This window comes from Grammomys surdaster, unplaced genomic scaffold (assembly GCF_004785775.1).
Source record: "Grammomys surdaster isolate TR1022 unplaced genomic scaffold, NIH_TR_1.0 125745, whole genome shotgun sequence".
Lineage (NCBI taxonomy): Eukaryota > Metazoa > Chordata > Mammalia > Rodentia > Muridae > Grammomys > Grammomys surdaster.
Genome location: NW_021620577.1, coordinates 1,933,187 through 1,949,775, shown reverse-complemented (window position 1 = coordinate 1,949,775; position 16,589 = coordinate 1,933,187). Strand labels below are relative to the sequence as shown.

The following is a 16,589-nucleotide window of genomic DNA, read 5'->3' as shown; positions in this document are numbered from 1 at the left end:
AAGCTCTCTCATTTCTGCTGCCATGCTGTCTAGTCAGGTTGGCTGTTGAGCTTTTAGAGTCTCCCATCTCCAGGTAGGAGGGATGGAATTATAGATATGCACCACCACATTCATCTTTTAAAAATGACGTATTTATTTGTGCATAAGGGTGTGTGGGTTCTGTGCACGCCAAGACACATGTGTGTAGGTCAGAAGACAGTTTGAGGGGTGGGTTCTCTCCTGTGACAGTTCTGGGGTCAAGTTCAGATCACTAGGCAAGTGTCTTTACCCCATAAGTCATCTTGTCAGATACCACATCTGTGTGTTTTTGAGACAAGGTCTAGCTAATAGGATCACAGAGGTCAGCCTGCCTCTGCTTCCCAAGTGCTGGGACTAAAGGCGTGAGCTTCCTTGCCCCACCTACATCTGGTTTGTATTGAAGGGTTGAAATTGCATTGTCAGGTTTGCCTGCTGATTCCTTTCTGGCAGTTTGAGACAGTGTCTCATGCAGTGCAGGCTCATTCAGTATGTAGTCAGTGATGACCCAAGCCTCCTGATCCTCCTGCCTCCACCTCCCAAGTGCTGGGATTCCAGGTGTGTGTCACCATGCACCATGTTAATTCCAGGCTGTGGTGTGGCTTGACTATCACATAAGGATAGCAGCAGCCTTTCCACTATGGCAGAGGACCTCCTGGGTGTGGAGTGAGTCGGGAGCTTGTTTTCTACTCTAAAGCCTAGCACAAGCAGTGCTTACAGTGTGGCATCATCTCTACAGATGGTGCTGAACCCCTAAGAATGTTCTAGAAGACCTTTTCTAAAATGCTAAAGCATTTAGATAATGTCCTGACTCGGTAGAGAGGAAGAAGTGTGAGGGGGAAGACACTCTCAGGAGGGCCAGCTATGCCTTCTGATGCTCTGGGACACTGCCGTCATCCTGTGACAATCTAACCTCATGACTCCATATGACACTTGCTTGGCACTAAGTGTGACAGGCACAGCGTTTGGCACTCTAAGGACATCATCTCCACACTGTGATTGTCATACTGAGATAGGTACCATCATCACCCTGATGTTACCGAATGGGAAACTGAGTCACAGAGAAGTCATGTGATGTGGAGATGTTGTCCAGTGACCCAGAACACCGGAGTCTGTGGTCAAAGCCACAGTGCGAACCACTGGGCCGTCTGCACTGCCTTTGTACACTGCTGGGTCTGCACAAACTGGATGTAGACGTCAGCATGTGTGAACTCTCATGCCACAGGCTAACCTCAGCCTCACCTCCTCCTCCATCCCTCACACTGCAGTGTAACCACCACTCTAGCACTATTAAGAAGCAGGACCTCAGGCACAGTGGCACACACCTAACCCCAGTACTCGGAAGTCTGAGATGGAAAGAGTGTGCTGCAAGTTTGAGGCTGACATGGGCCACAGTGCCAGACACTGTTTTAGGAAACACAAACAAACAAACAAAAAACAAAACAAAAAAACTAACAAAAGCCGAAGCAAAATGACAAAGGAAGAGGTGGGTCTGTTAGGAGGAGGCCTGGTTGTGGGTCCTCCTGGTAGGAGCTGTGCCATTCTGTCAGGACTGTGTTTGTTACCATGGTGTGCATCTGTCTGACTCCAGCCTCTCCCCCCATCTGTGTCTCACACATCCTTGCCCTTCTGCCATGCTACGAAGCAGTGCATAGACCCTACTTGATGCCAGTACCATGGCCCTGTACTTTGCAGTCTCCAGAATTGTAGACAAGGAAACCTATGTGGTGGTTTGAGTAGGTTTGGCCCTCATAGACGTATGTGTTTGAATGCTTGGCCCATAGGGAGTGGCACTATTGAGAGGTGTGGCCTTGTTGGAGGAAGTGTTTCACGGTGGGGGCAGGCTTCGATGTCTCCTATGCTCAAGCTCTGCCCAGAGTGGCACACAGTATCCTGCTGCTGCCGTCAGATCAAGATGTAGAAGTCTCAACTCCTTACCCAGCACCATGTCTGCCAGTAGGCTGCAATACTTCCTGATTTGATGATAATGGACTGAACCTCCAAAACTGTAAGCCATCCCCAATTAACTGTTGTCCTTTAAAAGAGTTACCTTGGTCATGGTGTCTCTTCACAGCAATGAAACCCCAACCAAGACAACTTCCCTTACTTACTTAGACTGGGTTACTTTGTTATAGTTGCGGAGAACAGAGTAGGACACCAGTCCATTCAGGATTTGTGTTGATTGAGATAGGGGACTTGAAAAAGAGATCCTGAAGTCATCCAAGATGGTCCTTATGCCTGAGAAAACAAGACTGGACTCCCAACAGGGCATGGTGGCACACACTTGTGATTTTAGCACTCAGGAAGTGGAGGCAGGAGAATCTTGAGCTTAATCTAGACTGTGCATCAAGACCTGACACACAAGTGGACGTGCACCTTTAATCCCAGCAGCTGAAGGCAGAAGCAGGCTGTCTCTGTGAGTTCCAGTCCAGCCAGGGATACACAGTGAGACCCTGTCTCAACAAATGATCAGACACATATACACAAAAGACAAAAGACTCAGCTCCAGTTGACTGTGCTTTATGTATTCTGCTGACATCTGGTCCACCGAACTTTCCAACCCTGCCTTCCCTGGCCCTGCTCTCTCAAGACTTTTAAACACCCAGAAGTGGTGATGGGGTTATAGCTGGTCACTTTCCTAAAATGCCCCCTCAGCCTTGTGACCCCTGAATCCAGTACTTCAGAAGAAATGCTAAGAGGCCTACCAATACTCTAGACATCAGGGCTGGCAGGACCATCTTAGTAGTTGCCTGCTGGTGACTGTGTGGATGGATATGGCTCTCCATTGTTTGGGTAGTATTCTGGATATGCATCTCCATTGTCTGGGTGGTATTCTGCCAGGATGTAGAGAAAGCCACCCAGGGCTGCAACTGCAGTGGCTGTGTTGTGGCAAGAACAGCCATCTGTTGGGTAAGAGGAGGGAAAGGTCATGGGAACAAACTTGGCCGTTTGTCCAATACAGTCCATCATAAATGTTATATGAGTTTCCCCCAGCCAATCATCCAGATGCTGATGTTCTGTACAGAACTAAGATGGCCATCATAGATGCTGACTTTTGCTCTTGTCTCTCTACAACTAAAAGGCTCAGGCCTGTTTCCAGTGAGAACAGACAGGTAGGAATAGTTCAGTAGTAGAGCACTCAGCAAGGAGGCCCAAGGTTTTATCCCCTGGTACTGGGCACGGGGGTGGGGGGGAACAACCACCACCAAGCAGGTGAAAGCCTTGATTGTTTGGGTGATGGGTAAGGGAGCCCCTCGGGTATTAGTTACCTGCGAACAGTTTTTCCCGCCTTCGCACTCTTCTCAGAATGCCCTGCTCTTGTGGAACTTCAGAAGGTTCACCCTTTGTATCTGGAGAAGAGCCAAATGTGAAGTTCTCGGGGTAAACTTTAAACACTCACTCAATATGCCTCTTCCCCTCTGACCCCTCAAAGGGCTCGGATAGTCTAGGTTTCTGCTCTGCCTATCTGCAGATCCTACCTTAGGGCCACATTTGTCCTCTATCAAGTTCCCCCCTACATCAGAACCCCTAGGGGGGCTCCTAAAAAGTGCAGAGGTCTACCCTGCCTGATCACTCTTTAAATGTTGGGCTCAGAGCTCTGCATTCTGGAAAATATTGTAATATTGCTTTTGTTTTATTGAGACGTGGGTCCGTGTAGCCCTGGCTGCCCGGGACCTCACTCTGTAGACCAGTCTTGTCGTGAGCTCACAGTGATCCACCTACCTCTGCCTCCCAAGTGCAAGGATTAAAGGTGTGCACCACCAGGCAGAGCTGTTGGTTGAAGAAGGGGCTCAGCTTCGGCCTCCCAAGCATTGGTGTATAACAGGTGTTGTAACCGATGGGAGTCTCTCTGTTTTTGAAATTTCTTTCACTTATTTTATGCTTTTTTAATTTTATTTTTTATGCTATTTTATTTTTATGCTTGTGGTACTTGGGATTGAATCTGGGGTCTTAAACATGTGGGCCTGCACTCCACATTTTTCTCTTTTTAAAATTATTATTGGAGCTGGAGAGACGGACCAGAGGTCAAGAGCACTGGCTGCTCTTGCAGAGGATCCAGGTTTGACTTCCAGCACCAATGTGGCAACTCACAACCATCCGTAACTGCAGTCCTAAAGGCACTGAGTCCCCTTCTGGCCTCTGGGGGCACTGTATACATACAGTGCACAGACATAATATATGCAGGGAAAACATTTGCACATATAAAAATAAATTAAAAAATAAAATTACTATTACATTCAATTATTTGTGTGTGAATGTGCATGTGTTTGTATGTGTGTGCGCTCATGTGTGTGTGTGTATGTGTAAAGGTCAGAAGACAACTTGTGGGCAGCTTCTACCATGTGAGTCCAAGTTATCAGATTTGGTGGCAAGGAAGGGCCTTTATACCCTAAGCCTTCTTGAAGCCTTGTCCCCTTTTAAAAGTGATATTTTGAGGCTCAGGCCAGCCTGAAACACACTCTAAGGCCTTGGACTTCTGGTCCTCTGACCTTACTCTCTTCAGAGGCTAGGATGACAGGGCTGCATCACCAAGCCTTAGCGCATCACCACGTCTTAGCTTTCCCTTTGTCTCAAAGGCAGTTGCTGCTTTAAGGACCCCAAGCTTCTTGAGAGAAATTCTGGCATTTGCTGGGTACCTGTCCTGTGGCAGGCACAAGCTAGGGGTCATGGAAGGAAGGTTCAAGGAAGGTAAATAAATGATTTACGGTCATTATTAGACCAAGGACAACATGAGGTCACATGTCACAAGGTTGGAAAGCCTCATCCCGGGATTCTTAATTGTGTGCCCCCTCCTGGTGGTCTTCCCTGATAGCTTCTGTCTAAAGAGCCTTCTCCAGTGTTCTGTGCTTTCTTGGTTCTTGGCTGAAGTTGTCATGACCATATCTGCTGGTGTGTTGATGGGGTCTACCCTTTTCCCACAGCTCTGACTTTCTCTGGCACACAGATAACGTCTGTCTGGCACGTTCACAGATACTCAGGGAATGCTGAAGGAACGAATTTGTTAATGCAAGTGCAGCGAGTCAAGCTTCCCCACAGATGGCTTCCCACTGGCTGAACTGAGTTCTCAGAATGCCAATCCCTTCTACACCCATGTGTGTGCTTGCTTGTTCTAAACCACCATTGGCTTTCAGTGCCAGGACATCCTTTTCTTGAATGATCCAGAAACGGACCCCACCAGACAATGCTCCCAGCTGGGGCAGACAGGCAACTCACCAGGCTTCCCGAAGCATCCGACCTCGGGGTTCTGCCAGCTGAGAATGGCCTCCAGCCAGCGCAGCTTGTAGAAGTCAGAGAAGCCGGCCATACCACAGAACATAACTGTAAACACACCAAAGCACATCTGTCGGCCTGTTTCCACCTCCTCCTGTGTCCCTGGACCACCACACAAGGGGGTGTTTAAGGGATTTGTCGGTCTCTGCTTCCTCTGCTCTAGGATTACAGGGCCTGGCTTCTCTTGACCACCAGAGGCTGCTAGGCCCTGGTCCTGCCTCTCCTGTGCTATCATGGAGTTGCTGGAGTCGGGCTTGGTGGAGGTGTTAGGATGTCCCAGCAAAGCAGCAGGCACCCGGGGCTTCCCTTTCTATTTATCTCCAGGATCTTGGGGGGGGGGTCTGTGTGCCAGCTGATCAGTCTGTCCAGAACCCCCCCCTGTTCTTGATGGACTTGGTGGACAAAGAACACACATGACAAGTAGACACACAATGGTCCATTGCAGTTAAGCCCCTCATAAGCAACGTGTGCAAGTATATGCGGTAGCCAGAGGTTAGGTACGGTGTCAGTCCTAAAGAATTGCCCACCTTATTTTTTATTGCATTATTTAGTTTCTTACGGTGTGTGTAGAGATCAGAGGACAGCTCATGGGAGCTGCTTCACTTCTTCCTCTAGATGGATCTCAGGGACTGAATTCATGTGCACAGGCTTTAAGGTGAGCAGCTTTTGGTTTTACTCCCTGAGCCATCTAGCCAGCCTCACCCTATTTTTCTAGACAGGGTCTCTTGGAGGGACCTTGGACTTACACATTCACTTAAGCTGGCTGGCGACCAAGTCCATGGGTTCCACTTGTCTCTGCCTCCCCAGTGCCCCCAGGATCCACCTGTCTCTGCCCCTTATACTCTAGGATTACAAGGTGTGTCATGTGTCACTATACCTCATCTTTTCACAGGAGTGCTGAGAATCAAACTCATGTCCTTACGCTTGTGAAGTAAGCCCTTTACTGACTAAGCTATTCCCCAGCCCTGTACTCTCTGTGTTTACTTCCTTAACTTACCAATCTTGGGTGTGAGCATGCAGCCCCTTTGTCAAAAGCTCTCTACTCTACCCTGAGGTTAGAAGGCCAGGCTCACTGTTTTCCATGAAGAGGTCCTGGGTGGGGTAGGCATATCCAATGGCCTCAGCTCTCTGGTTCAGGTCCATCATATTGGCACAGAAGATGTCCATGTAGCGCTGGCTCTGGAGGAACAGCCCCTCCGTGCACCCTTGCTGGGGGACAGACAACAAGAGACACGCAAGTGTGTGGGAGACACATGCTCAGTCAGGAAGGCCTGCAGCTCTGAGCTGATCTTGCTAGGGCTGGGTTGGGAGGAAGGTCTCTCCTCCTTCCCCACCACACCCACTTTGCAGGTCACTGGAGTGAGCTCACATTCAGGCTTGGTCAGGAAGAGCCGAGTGACAGTGCCTCTCTCATTAGCCTTTCTGAGCTTCAGAGTCTTTTCAGAAAGGAAAGGCCATGGAAGTGTGTCCAGCTTTTTGACACTCTGAGCTGCTGCCATCTTCACAGGAGAGTTACAGAAGAATCTCAGGCTTTAGAATGTCTTGAGAAGGATGGCAGTTTCATGTTGTGCTGCACTCATAGGTTGGACACTAGTGGTAGGGCTTAGACTGGAGGGCATTTTGTTTGGTGGGCAATGTGGCAAGACAATGCCTGGCATGAGGACAAACACTGGGCAGCGCTCTGCAGATATCAACCTCTTCCTTGAGGACTTCTGTGAGGAAGGCAGCTCCAAGGGCTTCTGGGAAGTGTGGCTACACAGGGTCACCATGGTGGTGATGTGGGAGGGGGAAGGGAGCCACAGAGAGTCACCATGCCGTGCGGTGGGAGGAGGAAGGGAGTTGAGAGTCACCTTGCTCTCTCTGTACAGCACTCACCATTCTGGCCCAGAGGAAGAAGAGCAGCTGATGGGAGAGGCTGTAGCCTGAGCAGCCGGCCTTGGTCATAAGGGTTCTGCAGAAGTTGGAGAGCCTGCAAGGCTGGCTGCTGTCTGTCCTGGGAGGAGACAACCCAGGCTGATGAGGACAGTGCTCCTTGACCATTCCACCCCGAGTCTGGCCATCCTGTGTTTCCCTCAGTGATTGTTAGGGTGAAGGTTCTGGGCTGAGCATAAGGGTTGCCAAATAAAACACAGATGTCATGGGCCTTACTTTGTTTTGAGACAAGGTCTCATTCTGTAGCCTGGTCATCCAGCCTCAGCTTCCTTGAGTGCTGGGACTACAGGTATATATACCATATGACACCATGACTGGCCGTGTCCTGGTCTTGATCTAGCTCAGAGGAGACCATGCTGAACTGTCTTGGGCTCGGATAGGCACTAGTGTCTGACTTCCTTTCGCTCCATGGAGTCCCAAAGTATCTTTCCTATCAGTCTCCTAAATAAAGGACCGTTCAAACCCAGCAACTCGGGGAGTATGGTCTGGACTCAATACACTTGCTCATACTCTGACAATATAGGTTACCATCTAGAGTGCAGCCCCTTTGTGGGTCACCTGTGGCTTGACACCTTCTCTGAAGGAAGCTGAGAAGATAGTACCCTCCCATTCCTGGCCCGCCCCCTGCACTAAAGTACCCTAGACCTTGATGCAAGCCCATCAGCTGCAGAAGGAAATAGGGAGTAAGACTATGTTTAGTATTGTCTTCCTGGATCCACGGAGTCTGTAAAGAGCCCCCAGAGGCTGAGTGGAAGGTGCATGAGGCCTGAAAGAACTGGCAAGGACTGAGGTTTTGTCCTATGTGCAGAGGGACTCAGAGAAAGCCACTTTGGGGAGGAAGTCAAATGCTATGGTCCAGAGAAAGTGAAACTGGACTCTGAGGAGCAGGGCGGGAGAGGGCTTCTGAGTGTCCATGCACATTCATCTGTATTTGTTAAAGGCTCTGTCTGTGGCCAAGGGGACACTATGGGGCTTTCAGGTACTGAGGAGGTGGGGGACCCACCCGGTTCCTAGCAGTTGTACCAGGCACGCATCGCTGCTTTCCTCTGAGAAAGAGTCCAGGGGCTCCAGCCAGGGGTAGACCAGGGAGGCATTGGTGCGTGTCCAGGCATGGGGTAACTTCCAAAACCCAGGCTGAATGCTCGGCTGGAACTCTGCAGAGGAGAGGTAGCCAGTGTGCTGAGTGCTCAGGGACCCAGAGCTACAGCACTGCTCATTATCCCCAGCCCAGAAAGTGCAGGCTCCTCTGTCTTAGCTGGAGTTTCTACTGCTGTGAGAAAACACAACAGCCCAAAGGAACTTGGGGGAGGAAAGGGTTTATGTTAGCATACAACTCTCAGGTTGTACTCCCTCACTGAGGGAGTACAGGACAGGGCAGGAAACTGGAGCCAGGGGCTGGCACAGAAGCTGTGGAGGGGTGCCTGCTCAGCCTGCTTTCTTAGAGCACCCAGGACCTCTCCACCAGGAGTGGTACCACCCACAGTGAGAAGGGCCCTCCTCCCACACCAACCAAGAGAAATCACTACACACTCTCCTTCAGGCAAATCCTACGGAGGCACTACTCAGGGTCCTTCCTCCCAGGTGACTCTAGCTTTTGTTAAATTGACATTAAACTAGCAGGACACCCTCCCAGAGACCTAAGCCCTCAACAGGTGGCAGCTCTGTCCGCATCTTCCCTGGATTGAGCACATTTGAATGATACCAGTTACCTTTTTTCTGTCAGATCTCGTGTAGCCCAGGCTGGCCCCAAACTCACTATATAGGATGACCTTGAACTCCTGGTCTTCTTGCCTCCACCTCAGCAAGTGCTGGGATTATGGGCATGAACTACTACGGCTGATTTATACATTGCTGGGCGGGAACTCAGGACTTTGTGTGTGTTAGGCAAGCACCCCAGAACTAAGCCACAGCTCTAGTCCTCGGTGCCCTTTTCTAAAACAACAACATTTCCCCTAATCAGCAGGGTGTAGGATTTGCCTAAACACACAGACCCCAACATCAGGCATGTATGTCGTTATCTCTCTCTCTCTCTCTATCTCATCTCTCTATGTCTCTATCTCTCTTACACATAATTTTTTCAAATATTTAAAGGGAAGCTGTTATGACCCTGAAGTGCACAAAGCCTCTCGCTTCCCAGGGCCGGAACATTTTCCTCATCAGTAGCAAGGATTTATGGACAAGCTTTGCCATGCTCCACAGCATCCCTCAGAGGTGTGAGGTGTTGATAGAAGGCCCCAACTTCCTGGGTGGGGGTGTACGGTGGAGTTCTTATGATGGCCAGTCAAGGGCTTCTGGGAGGCTGGTGCAGTGGTAAGGGTCGGGTCTCACCACTATACAGCTCCATCTGTGCAGGGAGTCTGTGGGGGAGGCTGAAACCATCCATGCTGCCTGGAAGAGATTGTGACCTGTCAAGTTGACTACAAATCATCCAGCGTGCTCGTTGGTTCCAAAGGACCAGGAATAAGACAGCTCTGGCAGACAGAGAAAGGGGACACAGATGGATGTTCAAGGTGACAAACTTTCAGCTTCTGCCTCACCTTCCTGACCTGACACCAAGGCCAGGTAGCTTTTCCTCCTGCCTGTGAGGCCTCCCTCCTGGCTGGCTGGCCCAGGCTGCTCAGATATGCTAAGACTGGACCAGGTTATGTTTACCCAAAGCTAAAGTAGAAATTTTTGGTTTCTTTGGAGACTCAGTTCTATCATGTGATGTTTTTCTGGAAACTGTCCTATGGGAGGATGTTTTTGTTGAGGCAGACACACAGGAGGATGTTTTGCTAAGAATAGACACATGGTGTTTTTCTGGAGGCAGCCTGGAAAAACAACATGTGATGCTTTGCTAGAGCAGATGCTTGAGAGAACACATGATGTTTGGAAAGGGTATAAATATAGCCCAACAAGCAGTGGGTGACACTGGATGGTGTTAGTACACTTTCCCGTTCTTTATCGGGCTTTGATGATGCTGGTCTTTGCTGCTGATGTTGGGTAATATTGGTAGACCTTACCATTCTTTGTTGGTTATCATTTGTTGTGACTTCATAGAGAGAAACACACACACACACACACAAACTTCTGGTGGTGGTCTGTCGGTTTGCCACTGCCTCGGGCTCAGGCCAATTGGCAGAGCCTTGTGGTTTCTTCTGGATTGACTTGCCATTGCTGATTCATGAGTGGTGTTTGCAAGTGGATAGAGCTGCTGATGGTGGTTTGTGTGAATTGAACTGCTAATATCTTGATTATGCAGATTGATTTGCTCCAAAGAACTAGTCTTACAAGGGGGCCACACCTCTGTGTACCTTGCTGTGTGCACACTATTAGCATTTAGCCTGTTGATTCTGCTGTCTGAAGTTTTTCTCTGCTGCTACCTGTTGTGCTCCAGAGCTTTCTTGCCCATTAATTCATTTTTTAGTGGAGAAAATGAGTGTTATGTAGACCTCTATATGGTAACAGTTCCAGCTTGTCATCTGTACTGCACTGGTTTTCAACAACACAGCTGTCTTTGAGTCCTCCATACTCCTGAGAGTAACCCGTTATCCATATTGCTGGGAGTAACCCTGATAAACTCACTGGTTCATTATCATTATTTTGACTGGTCATCATTCCCCTATGTGGGGGTGGGCTAGATAGACATTCATGTCCCCCTAGGAAAAGTGTCACACAATAGGCACTGGAGTTACACATGCCCCCATCCCCACCAGGAACAGATGAGTCAGAATTATAGGTTGGAAGTCTCTGTGAGATCCGTAAAGGGGGGGGGAGAGGTGATAGACTTTTTTTTTTTGATACAAGATACAGAGTGGTACGCATAAGGTTCTCTGTGCAAAGTGATGAGGACCTTTTCAATACCTCAACCACAGAGGCATGCCACCTCAGACCTGCTTGTCTGGTCTAGGATGGGAAATCTGGATTGAAACCAGGAAGTGGGTAGCCTGTGCCTTCCTGAAGACTGGTGTGGGCTGTGTGGACCCTGCCTTGCTTCAGGAAGTGCTCATATCTAGGCAAGTCGGTGAGCACCCAGGATGCTGCCTTTGATGCGATAGTCCCGCCCTGCTCTTACCTCTTAGGTATGTGGGGTCACTCTGCTTGAGGTAGAAGATGGATTTTTGGAGGAGAGCAGACAGTGTGTTGGCCAGCTGTCCAGTGCGCAAGCTGAGTGGCTGCAGCAAGGGGTTGTGAGTCCATTTTTCCTGGACTCCTCGAAGTTGCACTGAAAGAGGAGGTTGGAAGTCATTCATTCCAACATCTGACCAAGCACAGAAGCAGAGAAAACACCTGAGATCCTACTCATGGCTCAGCGTGGAAATGAAGCTTCTATAAAGCTGATCTGGGCTGTGGCTGTGGCTGAGAACTTATTCTAGGACTGGGCTTGGGGTCAAGTCTGGATTTTGTATGCTTTCTTTTATCATTTGACCCTTTATCAAAGGGTCACTTAATTTCTCTTCCTTCATCATCATAAAATATGACTTCTTGGGGGCGGTGTTTTAGGGATTAAATGAGCTAATGTGTAGAGACTCAGCATTTTATATTCTACAAAGAAAGCACTATACAAAGCCCAGCTTTTTGTGTTAACTTGGGAGACAACAGTCGTTGAGGCACAAGTAGGGAGGGACATATGGAAGCATGAATTTGTTTTTAGGGCCAATGTTTATCCATCTCCCATTTAACATAGCTTGCTGGGCAATGGAGGTGCACACCTTTAATCCCAGCGCTTGGGAGGAAGAGGCAGGTGGATCTCTGAGTTTGAGGTCAGCCTGGTCTACAGAGTGAGTTCCAAACCAGCCAGGGCTACACAGAGAAAACCTGTCTCAGAAAAACAAAAGCAAAAACAACAATAAAAAAGAGATATCTTCATAGGTTCTTACATGGGGCTGGGTTGGCGCTGTATCTGTCATGCTTAACAAAAAAGCCAGCTCTAGGAAAGTTATGACCTTTATTTAGTTTCTCCTCTCTTCCTCCTCCTCCTTTGCCTCCTCCTCCTTCGCCTCCTCCTCATTTTCTTCCTCCTTCTCCTCTTCTTCCTCTCCCTCCTCTCCTCCTCCTCTTCCTCCTCGCCCTTCTTTTATTTCTCTGTTTGATTTTTTTTTTTTGAGACAGGGTCTCTCTATGTAGTTCTGGCTGTCCTGGAACTCACTATGTAGACCAGACTGGCCTGAAGTTCACAAGTTCACCTGCCTCTGTCACCTGAGCACGGGAATACAAGCATCCGTCACCACAGCTAGCTTATCCGCCTTAATTCCTAGAGGAATTTAACACTGCTTTATATATCTCTGTTCCACTTAGTCTCAGCCTGGAGGGGATGGGGGTCTCCATGGAGATGCCAGGGCACAAGCTCAGGTGGACAGCAGGCATGGGATCTTTGTCATGTTGGGCAGTGGGCTTCTCCTCACTGTCACCCCCATGTGTACGTGTATGCATGCATACCATTGTGTCTCCAGTGTCTTGGCCAGTTTCCAGCCCACTCCTTACAGATCTTATGCCTCCCAAAGCTAACAAACACTTGGCTGTTTTTCTCAGGATCTTTAGCTGCCTTTGACAGAAAGGAGGAAACCAGGTAGGGGCACCATCTGGGGGAGGGTTCCTGTTTTGTCTGCAGCCACTCTTAGGAGAGTGATTTTCCCTTAAGGATCCACAAGGGCTCTCTACCCGATGTGTTTTCAGCCTGTCTGGAAGAGCCGTCAAAGGAATCTTTTTCTTCTGAGAATATAATTTCCAAGTCTTTCTCATATTGCCTTTAAGTCCTTCCTCATTCTACAATGTTTGCTAAGAGCTGGCTGAGAACCACACACCCAGGAAGAGCTCTGAGTCCTCATCCAAGGGGAGGCGATGGGGTCCCAGGTCCTGGGGGAACTAGTTTTCCTAGCATCCACCTGGGAGCAAGGGTCACATACCTTCCAGCACTTGGAATCCCACTGCACCGTCCAGGTTGATTGTGGGCAGCCTGTCCTCCAGGAACAAGGTGGCTTTTTCTAACGCAGTCAGGATCAAGCTGGCCATGGTGCCCTGTGCAGTGTCTGGCCATGGCAGTGAGGAGGACTTTGGTGGCAGGGCCAGTAGCAGGAGGAGAAACAGCCTGATCCTTGCCATGACAGACTTTCTGCTGGCGGATGGTCACACCTTGAAGTCCCAGGAACTTTCCAAGATCCTTTAAACACTCTGTTCCCGCCTCTTCCTCCACTCCTCTTACCCAGGAAGACTTAGAGACAAGTGCCAGGGCGGGGTTGCAGGGGTCAGCCACAGGGTCGTGGGCACGGTCAGGCCAGTTCTGGATATGGGGTTTGCTGGTTGTCATCTGGGACAGGGAATCAACCCTTGTCTTTGTTTATCTGGTGTGAGTGTGTGTGGGTACATGTACTTTTAGGGGTGTGTGTATGTGTGTGCACCTTACCTCTGGTATCACTGTGTAAGAGCCATTCACCTTGATTTTTGAGATAGAGCCTCCACCCCCGGCCTGGAATTTTTGAAGTAGTCAAGGCTAGCTGGCCAGTAAGCCCCAGGGATCCTCCTGTCCCTACCATTTCCCTGGTGCTGGGACTACAAGCATATATCATCACGCCTGGCTTTCTACGTAGGTTTGAGGGATTGAACTCAGGTCCTCTTGCTTGTTCAGCAAGCACTTCATTGACTGATCTGTCTCCCCAGCCCCCTTATCTTTCTTGACCTAGTTTTCCACTACTGATCTAGCCAGGTTGACTGAAGCTAAAATAAATCCAAAGTTTGCCTCCCCACTCAGGGTCTTACTATGTAGTCTTGACTGTCCTGGAACTCACTTTGTAGGCTGGCCTCAAACTCAGCAGTCTGCCTGCCTCTCCCTCCCAGGTGCTGGGATTGAAGGCACATTCCACTATGGCCCACAAGTTTGTTTGTTTTAAATGAGTTTGGAAGTAGCTCATTGGCAGGCACACTTATCTTCACAAGCATTCTCAGAGTGGCACTTAACCAGTAGAAACAAAATTCAAGTTATGAAGGTGTGGTGGTTTGAATAAGAATGACCCCCCATAGGCTCCTGTGTTTGAATGCTTGGCCCATAGGGAGTGGCACTATTAGGAAGTGTGGCGTTGTTAGAGGAATATGTCACTGTGGAAGCTTAGCTTTGAGGTCGTTTATGCTAGGCCTAGTGTGGTAGTCTCCTGCTGCTGCCTGAGATTCAAGATGTAGAACTCTCAGCTCCTTCTCCAGCACCTTGTCTGCCTGTGTGCTGCCATGCTTCTCACTATGACAATAATGGACTAAAAACCCCTGAAACTGTAAGCTAGCCCCAACTCTTTCCTTTGTAAGAGTTGTCATGGTCATGGTGCCTCTTCACAGCAGTAGAAACCCTAAGACAGAAGGTGAAGCACAGAGCTGGGTGTGGTAGAGCATGCTTGTCACCACAACACTTAGGAGGGTGAGGAAGGAAGGCCCACTGCAAAACTGAGACCAGCTTAGAATGTACAGTGTGTTCAAAGCTAGCCAGAGCAACTTAGTTGTCCTCACTCAAAAGTTAAAAACACACACAAAAAGTGCTGGGTCAGTGGTAAAGAGTCTAAGAAATAAAATCTAATGGTTCATTTTCAAAATAAAAGTAGTTTAGGTCCAATTACAAATCAACAGAAAGCATTGGACCCCTGCTGGCAGGGTGCTAGCTACTATCATCCAAACTTTTAGTCTAACTACTACCCCCAAAACCAGATGTCTAGAGTGGAAAATTACTACCAGCCAAGGCTGCCCAGTGTTCTACAGGCATGATAAGATCATGTACTCGATAAGCTTTAGCATAAAACGGAATGTAAACCATAGATGAACCTATACATTTTTGTTGAAGAAGACACAATGATAAGAAGACAAATGTATGGGGGGAAAAATAAGACCAGGTTGTATCCTGCTCATGCAGCCAATAAGGAAAGGGGCGTCTTTTAGTCACTGTTCTATTGTTGTGAAGAGACACATGGCACAACAACTCTTACAAAAGAAAACATTTAATTGGGTCTGGATTACAGATCAGAGGTTTAGTTCATTATCCTATGACTTTGGCATCTCCAACATTTTGAGATCTTCAACACAATCTAGGCTTCACTTTCACAGCTTCACCCAAAGGACTCTCTTGATATACGCCTGGACTTAGTGGCTTTCCTTGGCTGTGGAGGGAGAGTCCATATCCCTTTCTTGTATTCTTGACTCTAAAGCCAGAACCCCATGCCCAAAGTTGCCAAGTTTTGCTGCTTGATGGGGCTAGAACTTCCGCCTTCTTCAACTCCATCTGCACCAGCTTTCTGTCATGGTCCCGTCGCTGCTTTAGCTTTTCGTTGATTCCCTGTCACACTTTGGAATTTGATTAGCTTGGCTGGCCTTGCCCTGAGACCACCACTTTCTTTATTCCATTTAGCACCAGGCTTTTCTTTTCTTTTAACTCTTTGAGCATATTTTGAGGTTTTCTGTGCTTAGCTTACTCCTTTTCATCTATATCTATGTAAAAGTGACTACTAATAACCACATGATACAGTCATTACTATGCTTTCTTGAAATCTCCTCCAACAATAGCATTAATCCGAACTCTTCAATTTAGCCCCAGGCAGATGTTTTTGGACAAGAGAAGAAAGAAATCCCTTTCTTCATCAAAATAGTATAAGAATAGCCTCTAGGCCACTTACTAATATGCTTCTGCTTTGAAACTTCCTGATCCAGGCCTTCACAGTTCAAAACACCCTCAGCACTACTGTCTTCCATGCTCCTAATAGCTTGGCCCATTAAGCCCCATTTAAAACATTCAACTGCTTTCCTAATCCAAAGTCCACATTCCACTAACAATCAGTATGGTCAGGCTTGTTACACCAATACCCCACTCCTGGTACCAACTTCTGTCTTTTTCAGTGTTCTGATGCTATAAGGAGACACCATGACTTTGGAAACTCTTATAAAGAAAGCATTTAATTGAGGCTTGCTTACAGTTTCAGAGGCTTAATCCATTATTATTATGTCAGGGAGTATGATGCCATGCAGGCAGATATGGTGCTGGAGTAACAGAGTTCTACATCTGGATCCACAGACATCAAGAAGAGAGAGACCTGGACCTGGCTTGGGCTTCTGAAACCTCAAAGCCCACCTCCAGTGACACAATTCCTCTTACAAGGCCACACCTCCTAATCCTTCTCAAGTAATGCCACTCCCTGATGCCTGAGCATTCAAATATATGAGCTTATGGGGGTCATTCTTACTCAAACCACCAGAGGGAGGAACAGGCTTGCATTAAGATTGTAAGAACTTTTTTTCTGCTTAGTCAGCAGTATGACTTGGATGAGAATGTCCACTTTTGCAAAGCTGTACTTCTGTGCCTTTGCTATTCTTAAGTCTCCAGTGCCCTTATTATGAAGCAAGTCTACAATTCTCACAGTAGTACT

General features: G+C 48.3%; 1 protein-coding gene across 1 annotated transcript; it reads right to left on the bottom strand.

Annotated features, from left to right (window-relative positions):
- Positions 1-2,754: 2,754 nt before the first annotated feature.
- Positions 2,755-13,299, bottom strand: CUNH16orf89 (chromosome unknown C16orf89 homolog). Its single transcript, XM_028788412.1, has 8 exons — positions 13,104-13,299; positions 11,273-11,422; positions 8,222-8,372; positions 7,162-7,279; positions 6,360-6,495; positions 5,230-5,334; positions 3,285-3,365; positions 2,755-2,918 (listed from the first exon to the last, which is right to left on the bottom strand). The coding sequence occupies exons 1-8, from the start codon at positions 13,297-13,299 to the stop codon at positions 2,755-2,757; spliced, it is 1,101 nt and encodes a 366-aa protein (XP_028644245.1).
- Positions 13,300-16,589: the final 3,290 nt, after the last annotated feature.